General features: G+C 47.9%; 2 protein-coding genes across 3 annotated transcripts in view; one reads left to right on the plus strand and one right to left on the minus strand.

Moving 5' to 3' along the window:
* Window positions 1-7683: 7683 nt before the first annotated feature.
* LOC130293557 (pulmonary surfactant-associated protein C-like) overlaps window positions 7684-24408 on the plus strand; it is an 83726-nt gene continuing 67001 nt past the window's right edge. For both annotated transcript variants that reach the window (XM_056542380.1, XM_056542381.1), the window contains exons 1-2: window positions 7684-7725; window positions 22205-22323. The gene's annotated coding sequence lies outside the window, so the exon portion shown is untranslated. The remainder of the gene's footprint in view (window positions 7726-22204; window positions 22324-24408) is intronic.
* Window positions 8744-24408, minus strand: part of LOC130293254 (nicotinamide N-methyltransferase-like) — a 32262-nt gene continuing 16597 nt past the window's right edge. The window contains exons 2-3 of the mRNA XM_056541754.1: window positions 16274-16481; window positions 8744-9173 (exon numbers count right to left, since the gene is read on the minus strand). Coding sequence (XP_056397729.1) covers window positions 8744-9173; window positions 16274-16481 — 638 coding nt within the window. The remainder of the gene's footprint in view (window positions 9174-16273; window positions 16482-24408) is intronic.

The following is a 24408-nucleotide window of genomic DNA, read 5'->3' on the forward strand; positions in this document are numbered from 1 at the left end:
TTACTGGTGTACTACCTTACTGGTGTACTACCTTACTGGTGTACTTACTGGTGTACTACCTTACTGGTGTACATACTGGTGTACTACCTTACTGGTGTACTTACTGGTGTACTACCTTACTGGTGTACTACCTTACTGGTGTACTTACTGGTGTACTACCTTACTGGTGTACATACTGGTGTACTACCTTACTGGTGTACTTACTGGTGTACTACCTTATTGGTGTACTCACTGGTGTACATCCTTACTGGTGTACTTACTGGTGTACTACCTTACTGGTGTACTACCTTACTGGTGTACTTACTGGTGTACTACCTTACTGGTGTACATACTGGTGTACTACCTTACTGGTGTACTTACTGGTGTACTACCTTACTGGTGTACTTAATGGTGTACTACCTTACTGGTGTACTACCTTACTGGTGTACTTACTGGTGTACATCCTTACTGGTGTACTCACTGGTGTACTACCTTACTGGTGTACTTACTGGTGTACTACCTTACATGTGTACTACCTTACTGGTGTACTTACCGGTGTACTTACTGGTGTACTACCTTACTGGTGTACTACCTTACTGGTGTACTTACTGGTGTACATCCTTACTGGTGTACTACCTTACTGGTGTACTTACTGGTGTACTACCTTACTGGTGTACTTACTGATGTACTTACTGGTGTACTACCTTACTGGTGTACTAGCTGTACACCAATGATGGCGGCCCTGTACACATATACAAATAAATATACAGAAAGAGATTCAGGGGTCTTTTTAAAAATAAAAAAAGAAGCGATCTGATTGGTTCCTATAGGCAACTGGTCAACTTTTCCTCTGGACAAGATTTGATGAATCTCCCATATAGACGCATTGGGGAGATTTATCAAAACCTGTGCAGAGGCACAGCTGCCCATAACAACCAATCAGCTCGCTTCTTTCATTTTTAAAGATGAGAAAAATAGAAGCATGGGCAACTGTGCCAATTTTCCACTAAAAAGGCTTTGATAAATCTCCCCTATTGATATATATATATATATATATATATATATATATATATATGTATATATATTATATGGGTCTTTCCCTGTTATGGGGGTCCTGTAGCTGTCACTATTATCATAGTATATTAGGGGGTCTGTCCTTGCTATGGGGGTCCTGTAGCTGTCACTATTATTATAGTATATTAGGGGTCTGTCCTTGTTATGGGGGTCCTGTAGCTGTCACTATTATTATAGTATATTAGGGGTCTGTCCTTGTTATGGGGGTCCTGTAGCTGTCACTATTATTATAGTATATTAGGGGTCTGTCCTGTTATGGGGGTCCTGTAGCTATCACTATTATTATAGTATATTAGGGGTCTTTCCCTGTTATGGGGGTCCTGTAGCTGTCACTATTATTATAGTATATTAGGGGTCTGTCCTGTTATGGGGGTCCTGTAGCTATCACTATTATTATAGTATATTAGAGGTCTGTCCTGTTATGGGGGTCCTGTAGCTATCATTATTATTATTATTATGATAGTATATTAGGGGTCTGTCCCTGTTATGGGGGTCCTGTAGCTGTCACTATTATTATAGTATATTAGGGGTCTGTCCTTGTTATGGGGGTCCTGTAGCTGTCACTATTATTATAGTATATTAGGGGTCTGTCCTTGTTATGGGGGTCCTGTAGCTGTCACTATTATTATAGTATATTAGGGGTCTGTCCTTGTTATGGGGGTCCTGTAGCTGTCAATATTATAGTATATTATGGGTCTGTCCTTGTTATGGGGGGTCCTGTAACTGTCACTATTATTATAGTATATTAGGGGTCTGTCCTTGTTATGGGGGTCCTGTAGCTGTCACTATTATTATAGTATATTAGGGGTCTGTCCTTGTTATGGGGGTCCTGTAGCTGTCACTATTATTATAGTATATTAGGGGTCTGTCCTTGTTATGGGGGTCCTGTAGCTGTCACTATTATTATAGTATATTAGGGGTCTGTCCTGTTATGGGGGTCCTGTAGCTGTCACTATTATTATAGTTTATTAGGGGTCTGTCCTGTTATGGGGGTCCTGTAGCTGTCACTATTATTACAGTATATTAGAGGTCTGTCCTGTTATGGGGGTCCTGTAGCTATCATTATTATTATTATAGTATATTAGGGGTCTGTCCTTGGTATGGGGGTCCTGTAGCTGTCACTATTATTATAGTATATTAGGGGTCTGTCCTTGTTATGGGGGTCCTGTAGCTGTCACTATTATTATAGTATATTAGGGGTCTGTCCTTGTTATGGGGGTCCTGTAGCTGTCACTATTATTATAGTATATTAGGGGTCTGTCTCTGTTATCATTAAAAGTCCCCTCCAGTTTTTCGTACACAGCTCCTATGCACAGCAATGTATCTCCATGGTTGGAGAGGTGGACAATGTGAACTGTAATGAATAGAAATATAGACAAGGATGACATAACAGTCAGGAGTATATAGGATCTGATTATAGAGGAACATGAGATAACTGGGTGCATGCTGCCACCTGCTGGAGAAAGGTATGTACAACACCCTGGAAATCCCTCTACTGCTTATTCAATATAACTATTAATGCGTTCACATCCTGCTATGTGAGTGATCCTCAACTCTGCACTCTCTGTTCTAAAACTACAACTCCCAGCATGCCCTGACAACCTTTAGTCCATCGTATTCCCCAATCTGTGGCTCTCCAGCTGAAGCACAACTACAACTCCCAGCATGCCCTGACAACCTTTAGTCCATCCTATTCCCCAATCTGTGGCTCTCCAGTTGAAGCACAACTACAACTCCCAGCATGCCTGACAACCTTTAGTCCATCCTATTCCCCAATCTGTGGCTCCCCAGCTAAAGCACAACTACAACTCCCAGCATGCCTGACAACCTTTAGTCCATCCTATTCCCCAATCTGTGGCTCCCCAGCTAAAGCACAACTACAACTCCCAGCATGCCCTGACAACCTTTAGTCCATCCTATTCACCAATCTGTGGCTCCCCAGCTAAAGCACAACTACAACTCCCAGCATGCCTGACAACCTTTAGTCCATCCTATTCCCCAATCTGTGGCTCCCCAGCTAAAGCACAACTACAACTCCCAGCATGCCTTGACAACCTTTAGTCCATTCTATTGTCCAATCTGTGGCTCCCCAGCTGAAGCACAACTACAACTCCCAGCATGCCTGACAACCTTTAGTCCATCGTATTCCCCAATCTGTTGCTCCCCAGCTAAAGCACAACTACAACTCCCAGCATGCCTGACAACCTTTAGTCCATCGTATTCCCCAATCTGTTGCTCCCTAGGTAAAGCACAACTACAACTCCCAGCATGCCTGACAACCTTTGGTGCATCCTATTGTCCAATCTGTGGCTCCCCAGCTGAAGCACAACTACAACTCCCAGCATTCCTGACAGCCTTTGGTGCATCCTATTGTCCAACCTGTCTCCCCAGCTGAAGTACAACTACAACTCCCAGCATGCCCGGACAGTCCTCAGTGCATCCCACTAGTGCAGTGTTTTCCAAACAGCATGCCTCCGGCTGTTGAAAAACTGCAACTCCCAGCATGCCCGGACAGCCGTTGGCTGTCCGGGCTTGCTGGGAGTTGTAGTTTTCCAACAGCCGGAGACACACTATTTGGAAAACACTGCACTAGTGCATCCTGTTCCCTAGCATGCGGCTCTCCAACTAAAGCATAACTACAACTCCTAGCTTTTTTGGCTGTCCGGACATGCTGGGAGTTGTAGTGTTTCACAACCTGTTGCTCTTTACTGGTTGTTAAACTACAACTCCCAGCATGCCCTGACAGATCATCCACATCTATTTAATTCAAGAACAAAATGTCAAGAATTACAGTAAGAACTGACACACAAGTAGGACTGTAGTATATAAATGTGCTCGCCATGTCGTTCCTATACGGGCGCTACCCTGGTGCCAGCTCAGGCGGGCGAGGTGTGAATAGCGGTTGACTTTGGAGTCTGTAATAATAATAATAATATTAATAATGAGTAATTCGCTAATTGCCCAGGAGCCGATGTCAGAACTAACAATTTCCTTGATCTTACAATAAACTCTTCGTATCTTCTGGGCGATCTTCCAACCCCCTCAGGCGCCGCCATGTTGGCTACACCTGCTTCTAATGCTTTGCACAGTATTCAGGAGCAGATGCAGCATTACTTAATCTGAAGCGACAAATATGATTGTTTTGCTTTATTTTATTTCTTTTTATCAATGATTTTGTTGCAGATCTGCATTGTTTCCACAGAACAATCCACAGCCCTGGTGATTTATATCCCTATTGAAGTCAGGGAGGAAAAGTTCCTTCTTTTTTGGCGCCATCTGCTGGTCAGTGCATTGCTATGTATGGAGCCTGCTTGTTCCCTGGAAGAAAACTAGATCATGGCTACAGCGGTAAGTATTAACCCCTGAGCGACTGCCGCCGTATATATAAACGGCGCGGCCGTGAGGCAGGTCTATGAAGTGAGCTCAGGTGCTGAGCTCGCTTCATATCTGTTTGGTACCAGCTGCTCCGAGACACGTGGCTAATGCTGGACGTCGCCGATGAGGCCGATTCCCGGAATTAATCCTTTAGAAGCCACGATCCAGGATGATTATGGCATCTAAAATGCCAAAAATCAAGTGCTGGTAGCTCAGTGGAGCAGATTGGGACACCCCTCTGTTCTCCTCGAACTCCTCTCCTCCTCCAGACTCCTCCTCCCTCAGACTTCTCTGTCCACTCCAGATTCCTCTGTCTTCCCTTTTCCCAGACTCCTGTCCCCTCCTCCAGACCCCTCTGTCCCCTCCTCCAGACTCCTCTGTCCTCTCCTCCAGACTCCTCTGTCCTCCTCCAGACTCCTCTGTCCTCCTCCAGTCTCCTCTGTCCTCCTCCAGTCTCCTCTGTCCTCCTCCAGACTCCTCTGTCCTCCTCCAGTCTCCTCCGTCCTCCTCCAGGCTCCTCTGTCTTCCTCTAGTCTCCCCCATCCTCCTCCAGACTCCTCTGTCCTCCTCCAGGCTCCTCCGTCCTCCAGACTTCTCTGTCCTCCTCCAGGCTCCTCTGTCCTCCTACAGTCTCCTTCGTCCTCCTCCAGGCTCCTCTGTCCTCCTCCAGGCTCCTCCGTCCTCCTCCAGTCTCCTCCGTCCTCCTCCAGACTCCTCCGTCCTCCTCCAGTCTCCTCTGTCCTCCTCCAGACCCCTCTGTCCCCTCCTCCAGTCTCCTCCGTCCTCCTCCGGTCTCCTCCGTCCTCCTCCAGACTCCTCTGTCCTCCTACAGTCTCCTTCGTCCTCCTCCAGGCTCCTCTGTCCTCCTCCAGGCTCCTCCGTCCTCCTCCAGTCTCCTCCGTCCTCCTCCAGACTCCTCCGTCCTCCTCCAGTCTCCTCTGTCCTCCTCCAGTCTCCTCCGTCCTCCTCCAGTCTCCTCCGTCCTCCTCCGGTCTCCTCCGTCCTCCTCCAGGCTCCTCCGTCCTCCTCCAGTCTCCTCCGTCCTCCTCCAGACTCCTCCGTCCTCCTCCAGACTCCTCCGTCCTCCTCCAGTCTCCTCCGTCCTCCTCCGGTCTCCTCCGTCCTCCTCTGTCCTCCTCCAGTCTCCTCCGTCCTCCTCCAGGCTCCTCTGTCCTCCTCCAGGCTCCTCCATCCTCCAGGCTCCTCTGTCCTCCTCCAGTCTCCTCTGTCCTCCTCCAGGCTCCTCCATCCTCCAGGCTCCTCTGTCCTCCTCCAGGCTCCTCTGTCCTCCTCCAGGCTCCTCTGTCCTCCTCCAGTCTCCTCTGTCCTCCTCCAGTCTCCTCTGTCCTCCTCCAGACTTCTCTGTCCTCCTCCAGTCTCCTCCGTCCTCCTCCAGGCTCCTCCGTCCTCCTCCAGGCTCCTCCGTCCTCCTCCAGACTCCTCCGTCCTCCTCCAGACTCCTCCGTCCTCCTCCAGTCTCCTCCGTCCTCCTCCAGTCTCCTCCGTCCTCCTCCAGACTCCTCCGTCCTCCTCCAGTCTCCTCCGTCCTCCTCCAGTCTCCTCCGTCCTCCTCCAGTCTCCTCCGTCCTCCTCCAGGCTCCTCCGTCCTCCAGGCTTCTCTGTCCTCCTCCAGTCTCCTCCGTCCTCCTCCAGTCTCCTCCGTCCTCCTCCAGTCTCCTCCAGGCTCCTCCAGTCTCCTCCGTCCTCCTCCAGGCTCCTCCGTCCTCCTCCAGGCTCCTCCGTCCTCCAGGCTTCTCTGTCCTCCTCCAGTCTCCTCCAGGCTCCTCCAGTCTCCTCCGTCCTCCTCCAGGCTCCTCCGTCCTCCAGGCTTCTCTGTCCTCCTCCAGTCTCCTCCGTCCTCCTCCAGTCTCCTCCAGGCTCCTCAAGTCTCCTCCGTCCTCCTCCAGGCTCCTCCATCCTCCTCCAGGCTCCTCCGTCCTCCAGGCTCCTCTGTCCTCCTCCAGGCTCCTCTGTCCTCCTCCAGGCTCCTCTGTCCTCCTCCAGTCTCCTCTGTCCTCCTCCAGTCTCCTCTGTCCTCCTCCAGACTTCTCTGTCCTCCTCCAGTCTCCTCCGTCCTCCTCCAGGCTCCTCCGTCCTCCTCCAGGCTCCTCCGTCCTCCTCCAGGCTCCTCCGTCCTCCTCCAGACTCCTCTGTCCTCCTCCAGTCTCCTCCGTCCTCCTCCAGTCTCCTCCGTCCTCCTCCAGACTCCTCCGTCCTCCTCCAGTCTCCTCCGTCCTCCTCCAGTCTCCTCCGTCCTCCTCCAGTCTCCTCCGTCCTCCTCCAGGCTCCTCCGTCCTCCAGGCTTCTCTGTCCTCCTCCAGTCTCCTCCGTCCTCCTCCAGTCTCCTCCGTCCTCCTCCAGTCTCCTCCAGGCTCCTCCAGTCTCCTCCGTCCTCCTCCAGGCTCCTCCGTCCTCCTCCAGGCTCCTCCGTCCTCCAGGCTTCTCTGTCCTCCTCCAGTCTCCTCCAGGCTCCTCCAGTCTCCTCCGTCCTCCTCCAGGCTCCTCCGTCCTCCAGGCTTCTCTGTCCTCCTCCAGTCTCCTCCGTCCTCCTCCAGTCTCCTCCAGGCTCCTCCAGTCTCCTCCGTCCTCCTCCAGGCTCCTCCATCCTCCTCCAGGCTCCTCCGTCCTCCAGTCTCCTCTGTCCTCCACCAGGCTCCTCCGTCCTCCTCCAGGCTCCTCCGTCCTTCAGGTTTCTCTGTCCTCCTCCAGGCTCCTCCATCCTCCTCCAGTCTCCTCCAGGCTCCTCCAGTCTCCTCCATCCTCCTCCAGGCTCCTCTGTCCTCCACCAGGCTCCTCCGTCCTCCAGGCTTCTCTGTCCTCCTCCAGGCTCCTTCTCCTCCTCTGGCTGTGTCTTACCTTCCCAAGAACAATAGGGTCAGGCAGTTGTTTGGAGGCCCCATAAATATTAAATAGTAGGCAAGTCCCATGTCAGGGATAGGCTGTCCCATATCTAATGTGTATGGGGTATTTATGGGGTGATTCATATATTTTCTTTTCCTTCTTTTTGGGCCTTTGTTGGTTCCAAGTCCGCACACAGGGACCCCCTGCAGTCAGTGTTTAATGCTGATTAAAAGGACTATGGGGGAGATTTATCAAAACCTGTCCAGAGGAAAAGTTGACCAGTTGCCCATAGCAACCAATCAGATCACTACTTTCATTTTGAACAAGGCCTCTGCAAAGTGAAAGTAGCGATCTGATTGGTTGCTATGGGCAACTGGGCAACTTTTCCTCTGCACAGGTTCTGATATATCTCCCCCTATGTGTATTATGCATAGACTGGCATTGATAGCTGCCCAGGTATGCATGATGGTTATGTTATTCAGTGTCACAATTTTGGAGGGAACAGTTACTCCCTGTAGGGCAGTGGTCTTCAACCTGCGGACCTCCAGATGTTGCAAAACTACAACTCCCAGCATGCCCGGACAGCCAACGGCTGTCCGGGCATGCTGGGAGCTGTAGTTTTGCAACATCTGGAGGTCCGCAGGTTGGAGACCACGGCTGTAGGGGATTCAGGCTCCTCTCACAGAGCATAATTGGTTACGCAGCTCATGTGCAGCCGGCGGAATTACAACGTGAAGAAAAAAGACGAAAAGGCAAAACAGTAGTCATTTTATTTTAGACCGGATGACATACACTGGGGTTGTCACTATCTCTGGGGACATGATGGTCGGTCTGTATCTTGCCCTCAATGGAGCTTACAATCTAATTTACCTATCACTTAAAGGGTCACTCTCATTAAAATAAATTTTTGCTATAGCACTCCTTATGGTAAATAAAAAATATTTCTAATATACTTTGTTTAAAAAAAATGTGAAGTTTTCTATGTTTTATTTGTGCTTAAAAAAGCTCAAGAGCACATTTTCCCCCATCTTATACACAGACTTGGGACCGAAGTCCAAAGACAGGAAGTGCAGCCTGGAGTGCTGAGGGGGGGGGCGGGGGGGTGTCCAGCCTCGTCCAATCATAGCTCCTCTCACACTTAACTGCCGTATGCTGTTGGCTGGACACCCCCCCCCCCCCCCTCAGCACTCCAGGCTGCACTTCCTGTGTTTGGACTTTGGTCCTAAGTCTGTGTATAAGATGGGGGGGGGGGGGGGGGGAATGTGCTCTTGAGCTTTTTTAAGCACAAATAAAACATAGAAAACTTAATTTTTTTTTTAAACAGAGTATATTAGAAATCGTTTTTATTCACCATAAGGAGTGCAATAGCAAAATTTTGTTTTAAAGAGAGTTCCCATTTAATCATAGGATGGGCACACAGCTCCTCGCCACGCCGGCAGGGACAATAATGGCGCGCAGGGTGGTCTTCATGGTTTTAGACCTCACGCTCTTTAATGGCAAAAGCACAGAACATGTGAGTACTATCTAACTTATGATCTGGTGTTTTACTCTCATCGTAATGGAAGCTTATAATGGAGCATCCTGCGGCTGCCATCGCCGTCCTCACCGTGTTCTCATCGTACATGAATGTATGATATTTTTTATCCCCTAACACAAAATAACTGGCATTGAACCCTCCGAACACCACCAGGTGCCCCCCGACCTTCAGCAGGGACACCATCTTTCTCATGTTTTCAGTGTAGGAGGCCTGGTCTGTGCTGATCGGGCCAAGACTCCAAATACAGAGGCCACAATCCACTTTCGGAAGCACATGGGGCTCAGTGACATTTTCCTTCGTGAAGTCGCAGTGGAGGACGCGATTTACTTTTTTTCTCAGTTTTTCCTCCAGCTTCTGAGGTTCTTCTCTGAAACACAAATATGAAGTGATGCAGCAGACATCCAGGCATACACAATGGCGTTGCCAGTAGGTACAGTCCAAACCAGGTGACACCACCATGTGGGAAGTAATCCCAACCACCCTTCACTGACTCCCGGTCCACGTATGTAGTACATTAATATGGTGGAGCGGGAGATGTCCGCTCCCACTCCACCGTTCAAACTCACATTCTGAGTGCGATGGTGGGACGTCATCTTGCCCGTCGTAGATTCCGTCACGCTGCTCACACACTGCAGGCATGAAAAGGGGGAGAGGGAGCTGCTCGTGGAAACGTGGATTAGGTAAGTATTGTTGTTTTTTTTATTATGTTTGGGGCACTATTACCATTTGGGTAGCACGGGGGCAAATTTACAACTTGAGGGGCACAGGACAGTGGGCTTTATATATGGGGGCACGTGACAGTGGGTATTAGGGTTATGTGGTGAGGAAGGACAGAGCATCATTACAACTTGGGGGCACTATTTTTTATTATATGTGGGGCACAGGACAGGGGCATTATTATATGGGGGCACATGACAGGGGGTATTATCACAACTTGGGGGTACATGGGGCATTATTACCACTTGAAGGCACAGGACAGGGCATTTTTAATATATGTAAGGGGCACAGTGTGTTTGAATTTTAGAGGTATGGTGTATATTCTAAGGAATTTTTGGGGTGGTACTGTATTTGTGGGGTACAGTATGTTGCGGTATTGTAGAGGGGGCACTGTATGGCAAGGTTATTTTCAGAGAGCGCAGTGTGTGGTAGTATTATATTCAGAGGGTACAGTGTGTGGCAGTATTATATTCAGAGGGTTCAGTGTGTGGCAGTATAATATTCAGAGGGTACAGTGTGTGTGGCAGTATTATATTTAGAGGGTTCAGTGTGTGGCAGTATAATATTCAGAGGGTACAGTGTGTGGTAGTATTATATTCAGAGGGTTCAGTGTGTGGCAGTATAATATTCAGAGGGTACAGTGTGTGGCAGTATTATATTCAGAGGGTTCAGTGTGTGGCAGTATAATATTCAGAGGGTACAGTGTGTGGCATTATTATATTCAGAGAGTACAGTGTGTGGCAGTATAATATTCAGAGGGTACAGTGTGGGGCAGTAGTATTATATTCAGAGGGTACAGTGTGTGTGGCAGTATTATATTCAGAGGGCGCAGTGTGTGGCAGTATTATCTTCAGAGGGTACAGTGTGTGGTAGTATTATATTCAGAGGGTACAGTGTGTGGCAGTATTATATTCAGAGGGTACAGTGTGTGGCAGTATTATACTCAGAAAGCTCAGTGTGTGGCAGTATTATATTCAGAGGGTACAGTGTGTGGCAGTATTATATTCAGAGGGTGCAGTGTGTGGTAGTAATATATTCAGAGGGTACAGTGTGTGGCAATATAATATTCAGAGGGTACAGTGTGTGGCAGTATTATATTCAGAAAGCTCAGTGTGTGGCAGTATATTCAGGGGGTACAGTGTGTGGCAGTATTATATTCAGAAAGCTAAGTGTGTGGTAGTATTATATATAGAAGGTGCAGTGTGTGGAAGTATTATATTCAGAAGGTACAGTGTTTGGTAGCATTATATTCAGCAGAGGGAACAGTGTGTGGCAGTTTTATATTCAGAGGGAACAGTGTGTGGCAGTTTTATATTCAGAGGGCACAGTGTGTGGAAGTATATTCAGAGGGAACAGTATGTGGCAGTATTATATTCAGAGGGCACTGTGTGTGGCAGTATTACATTTAGAGGGTACAGTGTGTGGCAGCATTATATACATTTTTCTTTCTATATAGAGGATCAGAATCTGCTGATATAGTGAAGAACCAATGCCGTCTGGGCATCAAATTCTGCAGAGATTTACTTGAAACAAGTCCTGGCAGTATGTACCAGCTGAATTATATAAGGAAAGACTATAGAGAAGACCTGATATCATTGTGTATTCTCCTCTCTATAGAGAAGACGTTACCTGTAGTCACTGATATTGTGTATTCTCCTCACTAAAGAGAAGACGCCACTTGTAGTCACTGATATTATTATGTATTCTTCTCACTATAGAAAAGACGTCACCTGTAGTCACTGATATCATTGTGTATTCTTCTCACTATAGAGAAGAGGTCACCTATAGTCACTGATATCATTGTGTATTCTCCTCACTATAGAGAAGACGTCACCTATGGTCACTAATATCATTCTGTATTCTCCTCACTATAGAGAAGATGTCACCTTTAATCACTGATATTGTGTATTCTCCTCACTATAGAGAAGACGTCACTTGTAATCACTGATATAATTCTGTATTCTCCTCACTATAGAGAAGATGTCACCTATAATCACTGATATCAATGTGTATTCTCCTCACTATAGAGAAGACGTCACCTGTAGTCACTGATATCATTGTGTATTCACCTCACTATAAGGAAGACTTCACCTGTAGTCACTGATATCATTGTGTATTCTCCTCAATATAGAGAAGACGTCACCTGTAATCACTGATATCATTGTGTATTCTCCTCACTATAGAGAAGATGTCACCTGTAGTCACTGATATCATTATGTATTCTCATCACTATAGAGAAGACGTCACCTGTAATTACTGATATCATTGTGTATTCTCCTCACTATAGAGAAGATGTCACCTGTAATTACTGATATCATTGTATTTTCTCCTCACTATAGAGAAGACGTCACCTGTAGTCACTGATATCATTGTGTATTCTCCTCACTATAGAGAAGACATCACCTGTAGTCACTGATATCGTGTATCCTCCTCACTATAGAGAAGACGTCACCTGTAGTCACTGATATCATTGTGCATTCTCCTCACTATAAAGAAGACGTCACCTGTAGTCACTGATATTGTGTATTCTCCTCACTATAGAGATGACGTCACCTGTAATCACTGATATCATTGTGTATTCTTCTCATTATAGGGAAGACGTCACCTGTAGTCACTGATATCATTGTGTATTCTCCTCACTATAGGGAAGACGTCACCTGTAATCACTGATATCATTGCGTATTCTCCTCACTATAGGGAAGACGTCACCTGTAATCACTGATATCATTGTGTATTCTCCTCACTATAGAGAAGACGTCACCTGTAGTCACTGATATCATTGTGTATTCTCCTCACTATAGAGAAGACGTCACCTGTAATCACTGATATCATTGTGTATTCTCACTATAGAGAAGACGTCACCTTTAATTACGGATATCATTGTTTATTCTCCTCACTATAGAGAAGATGTCACCTGTAGTCAGTTATATCATTGTGTGTTCTCACTATAGAGAAGACGTCACCTGTAGTCACTGATATCATTGTGTATTCTCCTCCCTATAGAGAAGACGTCACCTGTAGTCACTGATATCATTGTGTATTCTCACTATAGAGAAGACGTCACCTGCAGTCACTGATATCATTGTGTATTCTCCTCCCTATAGAGAAGACGTCACCTGTAATTACTGATATCATTGTGTATTCTCCTCCCTATAGAGAAGACGTCACCTGTAATTACTGATATCATTGTGTATTCTCCTCACTATAGAGAAGACGTCACCTGTAATTACTGATATCATTGTGTATTCTCCTCCCTATAGAGAAGACGTCACCTGTAATTACTGATATCATTGTGTATTCTCCTCACTATAGAGAAGACGTCGCCTGTAGTCACTGATATTATTGTGTATTCTCCTCACTATAGAGAAGACGTCACCTGTAGTCACTGATATTGTGTATTTTCCTCACTATAGAGAAGACGTCACCTGTCATCACTGATATCATTGTGTATTCTCCTCACTATAGAGAAGACATCACCTGTAATCACTGATATCATTGTGCATTCTCCTCACTATAGGGAAGACGTCACCTGTAGTCACTGATATCATTCTGTATTCTCCTCACTATGTTCCATCAGAGCTGTACTCACTTGTAAGTTCTGCTGTAATGATGGGTGAAACAAAAATTCCCAGCATAACCATACCAGCATACAGGGAGCTGTGGCTTTAAAAGGTAAAAACATCTTTAGCACTTTCCTTATTATACTGGAAATAGTGCAACGTGTTACAACACTGGTGTCCATCACAACAGGCTGAAGGTGTATGGGGTGACAATATTTTCTACCACACCGGGCGACACCAATCCTAACAATACCACTGGGCAAACATGCACATAAAATGGAATTCAGTCATTAAAGGGGTACTCCCGTTTTTTTAAAATCAACTGGTGCCAGAAAGTTTAACAGATTTGTAAATTACTTCTATTAAAAAATCTTAATCCTTCCAGTACTTATTATCTGCTGAATACTACAGAGTTAATTCTTTTCTTTTTTGAGCATAAAGCTCTCTGCTGACATCATGACCACAGTGCTCTCTGCTGACATCTCTGTCCATTTTAAGAACTGCCCAGAGTAGGAGAAAATCCCCATAGCAAACATATGCTGCTCTGGACAGTTCCTAAAATGGACAAGGATGTCAGCAGAGAGCACTGTGGTCATGATGTCAGAAGAGAGCACTGTGTTCCAAAAAGAAAACCATTTCCTCTTTAGTATTCAGCAGCTAATAAGTACTGGAAGGATAAAGATTTTTAAATAGAAGTAATCTGTTTAACTTTCTGGCATCAGTTGATTTAAAAAAAAAAAAAAGTTTTCCACGGGAGTACCCCTTTAAGCAGCATAAGATCATACCATTTATAAGCCCCCCCAGGGTCCCCCAAGTGTATTCTACAGCCTTAAAGAAGATGGGGAGATTTATCAAAACCTGTGCAAAGGAAATGTTGCCCATAGCAACCAATCAGATCGCTTCTTTCATTTTGCAGAGGCCTTGTAAAAAATGAAAGAAGTGATCTGATTGGTTGCTATGGGCAACTTTTCCTCTGGACAGGTTTTGATAAATCTCCCCCGATGTCCAGTGGTAAGAAATTTATCCTGCGGATTGCAAATAAATGTCTGATCGCGAGGGGTCTAACCGATGGGACCCTCCACGATGTTCCGTACTGGGCCCCGGCTCACCCCGTCTCAGCGCTGCTAGAACAAATTTTGTATCCAGCACATCAGCTGGTGGAAACACGCGCCCTCCATTTATCTCTATGGGAGAAGCGGAGACAAGTAAATGCTGTGTCTCCGCCTCCCCCGTAGAGATAAATAGCGGGGGGTGTTTCCACCAGCTGACATGCTGGGTGTGAAACGTCAGTTCCTTGAGCTATGTCGAGGGCGCTGTATGGGTGATCGCAAAAAGGCCCCCCCCCCCCCCGCGACCAGACATTTATCCCCTATGGTCTCTAGCCGCATACATACTGTATACATTTACTAGTCACTCCCATCAGTCTATATAATGTCTGACACCCCAGGGGTCCTGCAGTGATTACCTCTAGAGATGAGCGAATGTTTTTAAAGTTTGGTACTGTCGGTTCAGTGAACTCTGGCAAAAAGTTCTGGTTCTGACCGAACTATCTGTTACTGAACCTGTACTTTATCAATAGCCCAAAAAACATGTGTATTACACTAAGAGCTCTAAAAGCCCTGTATACTGTAACACTGTTAGGTCACCTAGGAGCGTATCTATAGAATTCTGAGTAAGGATGTCCCGATACTGATACTAGTATCAGTATTGGGGCCAACACCGGCATTTGCACGGTATCGGGGACGCATTTAATGTCCCCGATACCAAGTCTGATACCTGCTGCAGTGCGGCTGCCCCGTTCTCCTGTCCGCATCATGGCGTCCCATGGAGGAGCATGTGACACACACGTAACTCCACCTCCTCCACTGCCCCCAGCGTAATGCTATGGAGGAATCAGAGTGACGTGTATGTCACACGGTCCTCCATAGGACGCCATGATGCTGGCGGGAGAACGGGGCAGCGGAGCGGAATTGTATTGAGGCGGCGTTTCAGCGGCAGTGGTCAACACGAGCTATCTGACCAGAGAGTCGGGGCCCCGTACAGGAGATCGCGGGGGCCCCCAGCGGTCGGACCCCCCACGATCTGAAACTTATCCCCTATCCTTAGGATAGGGGATAAGTATTTTAGTACTGGACTACTCCTTTTAAGAAGGAAGACTGCCTGCCTGACTATATACCTAAGGGGGGGGGGGGGGGGGGGGGGGGCTGCTGCTATTACCTAATAACCTAATGGGGACTTCTGCTATCACTACTACGAAAGGGGACTGCTGCTGTTAGTACCTAAAGGGGGCTCTTGCTATTAGTAATACCTTAAGGGGGCTGCTGCTGTTACTACCTATAGGGGGATGCTTTTATTTTTACCTAAAGGGGACTGCTGCTGTTACTACCTTAAGGGGGCTTCTGCTATTACTACTACCTAAAGGGGTCAACTGTTATTATTACCTATAGCAGACTGCTGCTGTTACTACCTAAAGGGATCTTCTGTTACTACTACTACCTAAAGGGGGCTGCTGTTATTATTGCCTAAAGGGGACTTATGCTGTTACTACCTAAAGTGGGCTTCTACTACTACAGAGAGTAACTGTCTACAAGGAGAAGCTATCTACACGGAGACCTATCTATTTGGGTCACCGCTATAATGGGAAAACCACTGGGCCGGATGGAGAAGAAAAAGGAAAGTGAACAACTCTGATCAGAGAAGATGTCACCGGATGTAACTGTATGTATGCACTATTATGGTCTGCAGAGCCTGTGTAGAGCTGATATCTATCACTATATGGTCACTGTATGGGGGTAATATTTAGTCCTTGTATACTGGTATTAAGGGTAATATTGGTCTCAGTATACAGGATTTGGTCAGTAACAGTTTGATGGTAATATGTATGGTGATAATATTCCTCCCTGTATACTGGTACTATTGGTAATATTGGTCTCAGTATACAGGATTTGGTCAGTAACAGTGTGATGGTAGTATTTTCTTTCCTACTTATACTATTGTTACTTGGTAAATGAATGACTAATTGAGTCATTGAATGAGTAAAAGAAATGTATGACTAATTTTGATGTATACAGTATCATAGTGCATGGGAAATTGCAGCAATGCTGATAGACCAACTGCAAATGAGTGCCATCTTGTGTAATGTCTGGTGAGGATGGACGGCATCCTGTTCACTCCACATAACTTTCCTCACCTGTTTACAGTCAGATCACAAATTGTGGGTGCCCAGTGTGAAAAATCCAATGAGTCTGTGTGGTTCTGTCTCCACTTCTCCAGTTCTACAACGTAATTTTCATTGGCATTCAGTAAAGTGATTTCCTGGAAGGAGTCTGATATTGCCAAGAGGTGGGCAATGCCTAGACCCGTAGAAAAGTCAATCAGAGACGACCCCTTCATCAACCCTGGAAGAGAAGATGTCACATAATCAAGGCCATTTCCATATATCTGTCATACGATTTACAATGAACCTGCTAGAGCCGTTTCACATGTGTTTTAATGCTGCTGTTACGCCGAGCGCTCCGGGTCCCCGCTCCTCCCCGGAGCGCTCGCTTCTCTCTCGCTACCGCAGCGCTCTGGGCAGCTCCACTGACCCGGTGCGCTGCGATACCGTCTCCAGCCGGGATGCGATTCGCGATGCGGGTAGCGCCCGCTCGCGATGCGCATCCCGGCTCCCGTACCTGACTCGCTCTCCGTCTGTCCTGTCCCGGCGCGCGCGGCCCCGCTCCCTAGGGCGCGCGCGCGCCGGGTCTCTGCGGTTTAAAGGGCCACTGCGCCGCTGATTGGCGCAGTGGTTCCAATTAGTGTGTTCACCTGTGCACTCCCTATTTATACCTCACTTCCCCTTCACTCCCTCGCCGGATCTTGTTGCCATTGTGCCAGTGAAAGCGTTTCCTTGTGTGTTCCTAGCCTGTGTTCCAGACCTCCTGCCGTTGCCCCCGACTACGATCCTTGCTGCCTGCCCCGACCTTCTGCTACGTCCGACCTTGCTTCTGTCTACTCCCTTGTACCGCGCCTATCTTCAGCAGTCAGAGAGGTTGAGCCGTTGCTAGTGGATACGACCTGGTCACTACCGCCGCAGCAAGACCATCCCGCTTTGCGGCGGGCTCTGGTGAAAACCAGTAGTGACTTAGAACCGATCCACTAGCACGGTCCACGCCAATCCCTCTCTGGCACAGAGGATCCACTACCTGCCAGCCGGCATCGTGACAGTAGATCCGGCCATGGATCCCGCTGAAGTTCCTCTGCCAGTTGTCGCCGACCTCACCACGGTGGTCGCCCAGCAGTCACAACAGATAGCGCAACAAGGCCAACAGCTGTCTCAACTGACCGTGATGCTACAGCAGCTACTACCACAGCTTCAGCAATCATCTCCTCCGCCAGCTCCTGCACCTCCTCCGCAGCGAGTGGCCGCTTCTGGTCTACGACTATCCTTGCCGGATAAATTTGATGGGGACTCTAAATTCTGCCGTGGCTTTCTTTCCCAATGTTCCCTGCACTTGGAGATGATGTCGAACCAGTTTCCTACTGAAAGGTCTAAGGTGGCTTTCGTAGTCAGCCTTCTGTCTGGAAAAGCTCTGTCATGGGCCACACCGCTCTGGGACCGCAATGACCCCGTCACTGCCTCTATACACTCCTTCTTCTCGGAAATTCGAAGTGTCTTTGAGGAACCTGCCCGAGCCTCTTCTGCTGAGACTGCCCTGTTGAACCTGGTCCAGGGTAATTCTTCCGTTGGCGAGTACGCCGTACAATTCCGTACTCTTGCTTCAGAATTATCCTGGAATAATGAGGCCCTCTGCGCGACCTTTAAAAAAGGCCTATCCAGCAACATTAAAGATGTTCTGGCCGCACGAGAAATCCCTGCTAACCTACATGAACTCATCCATCTTGCCACTCGCATTGACATGCTTTTTTCCGAAAGGCGTCAGGAGTTTTTCTCCCCGGCTCCTCTCTCCTCTGGTCCCCTGCAATCCGTTCCTGTGCCTCCCGCCGTGGAGGCTATGCAGGTCGACCGGTCTCGCCTGACACCTCAAGAGAGGACACGACGCCGCATGGAGAATCTCTGCCTGTACTGTGCCAGTACCGAACACTTCCTGAAGGATTGTCCTATCCGTCCTCCCCGCCTGGAAAGACGTACGCTGACTCTGCACAAAGGTGAGACAGTCCTTGATGTCTACTCTGCTTCTCCACGTCTTACTGTGCCTGTGCAGATATCTGCCTCTGCCTTCTCCTTCTCTACTATGGCCTTCTTGGATTCCGGATCTGCAGGAAATTTTATTTTGGCCTCTCTCGTCAACAGGTTCAACATCCCAGTGACCAGTCTCGCCAGACCCCTCTACATCAATTGTGTAAACAATGAAAGATTGGACTGTACCATACGTTTCCGCACGGAGCCCCTTCTAATGTGCATCGGACCTCATCACGAGAAGATTGAATTTTTGGTCCTCCCCAATTGCACTTCCGAAATCCTCCTTGGACTACCCTGGCTTCAACTCCATTCCCCAACCCTGGATTGGTCCACTGGGGAGATCAAGAGTTGGGGGCCCTCTTGTTTCAAGGACTGCCTAAAACCGGTTCCCAGTACCCCTTGCCGTGACTCTGTGGTTCCCCCTGTAACCGGTCTCCCTAAGGCCTATATGGACTTTGCGGATGTTTTTTGCAAAAAACAAGCTGAGACTCTACCTCCTCACAGGCCTTATGATTGTCCTATTGACCTCCTCCCGGGCACTACTCCACCCCGGGGCAGAATCTATCCTCTGTCCGCCCCAGAGACTCTTGCTATGTCGGAGTACATCCAGGAAAATTAAAAAAAAGGCTTTATCCGTAAATCCTCCTCTCCTGCCGGAGCCGGATTTTTCTTTGTGTCCAAAAAAGATGGCTCTCTACGTCCTTGCATTGACTACCGCGGTCTTAATAAAATCACGGTAAAGAACCGCTACCCCCTACCCCTCATCTCTGAACTCTTTGATCGCCTCCAAGGTGCCCACATCTTTACCAAACTGGACTTAAGAGGTGCTTATAATCTCATCCGCATCAGAGAGGGGGATGAATGGAAAACGGCATTTAACACTAGAGATGGACACTTTGAGTATCTGGTCATGCCCTTTGGCCTGTGCAACGCCCCTGCCGTCTTCCAAGACTTTGTTAATGAAATTTTTCGTGATCTCTTATACTCCTGTGTTGTTGTATATCTGGACGATATCCTGATTTTTTCTGCCAATCTAGAAGAACACCGCCAGCATGTCCGTATGGTTCTTCAGAGACTTCGTGACAATCAACTTTATGCCAAGATAGAGAAATGTCTGTTTGAATGCCAATCTCTTCCTTTCCTAGCATACTTGGTCTCTGGCCAGGGACTACAAATGGATCCAGACAAACTCTCTGCCATCTTAGATTGGCCACGCCCCTCCGGACTCCGTGCTATCCAACGTTTTTTGGGGTTCGCCAATTATTACAGGCAATTTATTCCACATTTTTCTACCGTTGTGGCCCCTATCGTGGCTTTAACCAAAAAAAATGCCAATCCCAAGTCTTGGCCTCCTCAAGCGGAAGACGCCTTTAAACGGCTCAAGTCTGCCTTTTCTTCGGCTCCCGTGCTCTCCAGACCTGACCCATCTAAAACCTTCCTATTGGAGGTTGATGCCTCCTCTGTAGGAGCTGGAGCGGTCCTTCTACAAAAAAATTCTTCCGGGCATGCTGTTACTTGTGGTTTTTTTTCTAGGACCTTCTCTCCGGCGGAGAGGAACTACTCCATCGGGGATCGAGAGCTTCTAGCCATTAAATTAGCACTTGAGGAATGGAGGCATCTGCTGGAGGGATCAAGATTTCCAGTTATTATTTACACCGATCACAAGAACCTCTCCTATCTCCAGTCTGCCCAACGGCTGAATCCTCGCCAGGCCAGGTGGTCTCTGTTCTTTGCCCGATTTAATTTTGAAATTCACTTTCGGCCTGCCGATAAGAACATTAGGGCCGATGCTCTCTCTCGTTCCTCGGATGCCTCGGAAGTTGAACTCTCTCCGCAACACATCATTCCTCCTGACTGCCTGATTTCCACTTCTCCAGCCTCCATCAGGCAAACTCCTCCAGGAAAGACCTTCGTCTCTCCACGCCAACGCCTCGGAATCCTCAAATGGGGTCACTCCTCCCATCTCGCAGGTCATGCAGGCATCAAGAAATCTGTGCAACTCATCTCTCGCTTCTATTGGTGGCCGACTCTGGAGACGGATGTCGTGGACTTTGTGCGAGCCTGCACTGTCTGTGCCCGGGATAAGACTCCTCGCCAGAAGCCCGCTGGTTTTCTTCTTCCTCTGCCTGTCCCCGAACAGCCTTGGTCTTTGATTGGTATGGATTTTATTACTGATTTACCCCCTTCCCGTGGCAACACTGTTGTTTGGGTGGTCGTTGATCGATTCTCCAAGATGGCACATTTCATCCCTCTTCCTGGTCTTCCTTCAGCGCCTCAGTTGGCTAAACAATTTTTTGTACACATTTTTCGTCTTCACGGGTTGCCCACACAGATAGTCTCGGATAGAGGCGTCCAATTCGTGTCAAAATTCTGGAGGGCTCTCTGTAAACAACTCAAGATTAAATTAAACTTTTCTTCTGCATATCATCCTCAATCCAATGGACAAGTAGAAAGAATTAACCAGGTCTTGGGTGATTATTTACGACATTTTGTTTCCTCCCGCCAGGATGATTGGGCAGATCTTCTACCATGGGCCGAATTCTCGTATAACTTTAGAGTCTCTGAATCTTCCTCCAAATCCCCATTTTTCGTGGTGTACGGCCGTCACCCTCTTCCCCCCCTCCCTACTCCCTTGCCCTCTGGTTTGCCCGCTGTAGATGAAGTGACTCGTGATCTTTCCACCATATGGAAAGAGACCCAAGATTCTCTTTTACAGGCTTCATCTCGCATGAAAAAGTTTGCCGATAAGAAAAGAAGAGCTCCCTCCATTTTTGCTCCAGGAGACAAGGTATGGCTCTCCGCTAAATATGTCCGCTTTCGTGTCCCCAGTTACAAACTGGGTCCACGCTATCTTGGTCCTTTCAAAGTCTTGTGCCAAATTAATCCTGTCTCTTACAAACTTCTTCTTCCTCCTTCTCTCCGTATTCCTAATGCCTTTCATGTCTCTCTTCTTAAACCACTCATCATCAACCGTTTCTCTCCCAAATTAGTTTCTCCCACTCCTGTCTCCGGTTCTTCTGACATCTTCTCAGTGAAAGAGATACTGGCCTCCAAGACGGTCAGAGGAAAAAGGTTCTTTTTGGTGGATTGGGAGGGCTGTGGACCTGAAGAGAGATCCTGGGAACCTGAGGACAACATCCTAGACAAAAGTCTGCTCCTCAGGTTCTCAGGCTCTAAGAAGAGGGGGAGACCCAAGGGGGGGGGGGGGTACTGTTACGCCGAGCGCTCCGGGTCCCCGCTCCTCCCCGGAGCGCTCGCTTCTCTCTCGCTACCGCAGCGCTCCGGGCAGCTCCACTGACCCGGTGCGCTGCGATACCGTCTCCAGCCGGGATGCGATTCACGATGCGGGTAGCGCCCGCTCGCGATGCGCATCCCGGCTCCCGTACCTGACTCGCTCTCCGTCTGTCCTGTCCCGGCGCGCGCGGCCCCGCTCCCTAGGGCGCGCGCGCGCCGGGTCTCTGCGATTTAAAGGGCCACTGCGCCGCTGATTGGCGCAGTGGTTCCAATTAGTGTGTTCACCTGTGCACTCCCTATTTATACCTCACTTCCCCTTCACTCCCTCGCCGGATCTTGTTGCCATTGTGCCAGTGAAAGCGTTTCCTTGTGTGTTCCTAGCCTGTGTTCCAGACCTCCTGCCGTTGCCCCCGACTACGATCCTTGCTGCCTGCCCCGACCTTCTGCTACGTCCGACCTTGCTTCTGTCTACTCCCTTGTACCGCGCCTATCTTCAGCAGTCAGAGAGGTTGAGCCGTTGCTAGTGGATACGACCTGGTCACTACCGCCGCAGCAAGACCATCCCGCTTTGCGGCGGGCTCTGGTGAAAACCAGTAGTGACTTAGAACCGATCCACTAGCACGGTCCACGCCAATCCCTCTCTGGCACAGAGGATCCACTACCTGCCAGCCGGCATCGTGACAGCTGCACACTCCATTTGTGTAGGGCAAGATGATCCCGGGCAGCAGAGACGTTCCGGAGCGGCGGGGACGTCACGGGGACGCGGCGACAGCGATGGAGCGCAACATCCAGGGCAGCGGTGACGGTCCTGAGCGCGGGGACAGGTGAGTACAACTTCCTATTCTTTACATTGCACGGATCCCTCAACATACGATGGTTTCATCAAACGATGGTTCATTTGGAACGGATTACCTTGGTATGTTGAGGGACCACTGTACATAGTTATTAGGTCGCCCCTAAGCCTTCTTTTTTCTAAAGTAAATCACCCTAATTCTGATAATCTTTCTGGGTACTGTAGTCCTCCCATTCCCCGTATTACCCTGGTTGCCCGTCTTTGAACCCTCTCCTGCTCCACTATATCTTTCTTGTACACTGGTGCCCAGTACTGTACACAGTATTCTATGTGTGGTCTGATCAGTACTGTGCACAGTATTCTATGTGTGGTCTGACCAGTACTGTACACAGTATTCTATGTGTGGTCTGACTAGTGATTTGTACAGCGGTAGAATTATTTCCTTGTCGTGGGCGTTTATGCCCCTATTGATGCACCCCTTGATTTTATTTGCCTTGACAGAAGCTGCCCTACACTGGTCAATACAGCTAAATTTACTGTTAACTAAGACTTCCAAGTCCTTTTCCACATCAGTCGTCCCAAGTGTGCTTCCATATAAATACATAATTTCAGCCCGGATTTGAACCTCATCTGCCACTTCTCAGCCCAAACCTCCAACCTATCCAGATCCATTTGTAACAGTGCACTGTCCTCTATTGTGTTATCTACTGTACATAGTGCACTGTCCTCTTTTGTTTTAACCACTTCACAGAGTTTAGTATCATCTGCAAAGATTGCTACTTTACCATTCAACCCCTCTACAAGGTCATTAATAAATAAATTAAATAGAATAGGACCCAAAACTGACCTCTGTGGTACCCCACTAGTAACAGTCGCCGAATCAGAATAAGTACCATTAATAACCACCCTCTGTTTCCTATCACTGAGCCAGTTACTTACCCACTTGCACACATTTTCCCCCAGTCCAAGCATTCTCATTTTATACACCAATCTTTTATGTGGCACCGTATCAAATGCTTTGGAAATATCCAGATATACGACATCCAACGATCGCCCCTGGTCCAATCTGGAGCTCACCTCCTCATGAAAGCTGATCAGGTTAGTTTGACAGGACCGATCCCTCATAAAGCCATGCTGATATGGAGTCATACATTTATTTTTATCAAGATACTCCAAAATAGCATCTGTTAGAAAACCCTCAAACTATTTACATGCAACCGAGGTTAAACTAACAGGTCTATAATTCCCGGGGTCACCTTTTAACCCCTTTTTAAATTTTGGCACCACATTTGCTATGCGCCAGTCCTGGGGAACAGTCCCTGTTACTATAGAGTCCCTGAATATTAAAAATAGGGGTCTGTCTATTACATTACTTAATACCTTTAGAACACAGGGGTTAATGCCATCTGGACCTGGTGATTTGTCTATTTTGACTTTTTGTAGGCGGCACTGTACTTCTTCCTGGGTTAGACAGGTGACATGTCCTTCTTCCTGGGTTAGACAGGTAACCTGTACTTCTTCCTTGGTTAGAGAGGTGACCTGTACTACTTCCTGTGTTAGACAGGTGACCTGGACTTCTTCCTGGGTTAGACAGGTGATCTGTACAGGGGAGTTTACCTTATATCGCTGTATTTCACCTGGCATTAAATTTTCCTCTGTGAATACAATGAAGAAGAATTTGTTTAATATATCTGCTTTTTCCTGATCCCCGTCTATAATTTCTCCCTCATCATTTTTTAAGGGGCATACTTGTTGGGGTGTGCATGTTCAGGATTAGCCCCCCTGACACTTTTCCCTCTACTCCGTTTTCTAACTGTAACCCAGCTAGCTGCCTGACTGTCCTGCACCTCCGTCCCACTATCCTCCCCCACCTCTACCCCAGAGAGTACTTGCTCAGTGAGCAGGAGACTCCTCTCCAAGTTGTCAATGTGTCTTAGTGTTTCCAGTTGCTCCTCTAGATCCAGGATCTGCGCTTCTAACAACTCGCACAACAATATGCACCCTCAAACTGCTGTTCAAGGATTGCATACATTGTGCAAGATGTACATTGGACTGCCTTTTCCAACATGGAGGCCATCTTGGTTTTGGGGATTGTAAAAATAAACTGTAAAAAACA

The sequence above is a fragment of the Hyla sarda genome, chromosome 10 (assembly GCF_029499605.1).
Source record: "Hyla sarda isolate aHylSar1 chromosome 10, aHylSar1.hap1, whole genome shotgun sequence".
In the NCBI taxonomy this organism is placed as follows: Eukaryota; Metazoa; Chordata; class Amphibia; order Anura; family Hylidae; genus Hyla; species Hyla sarda.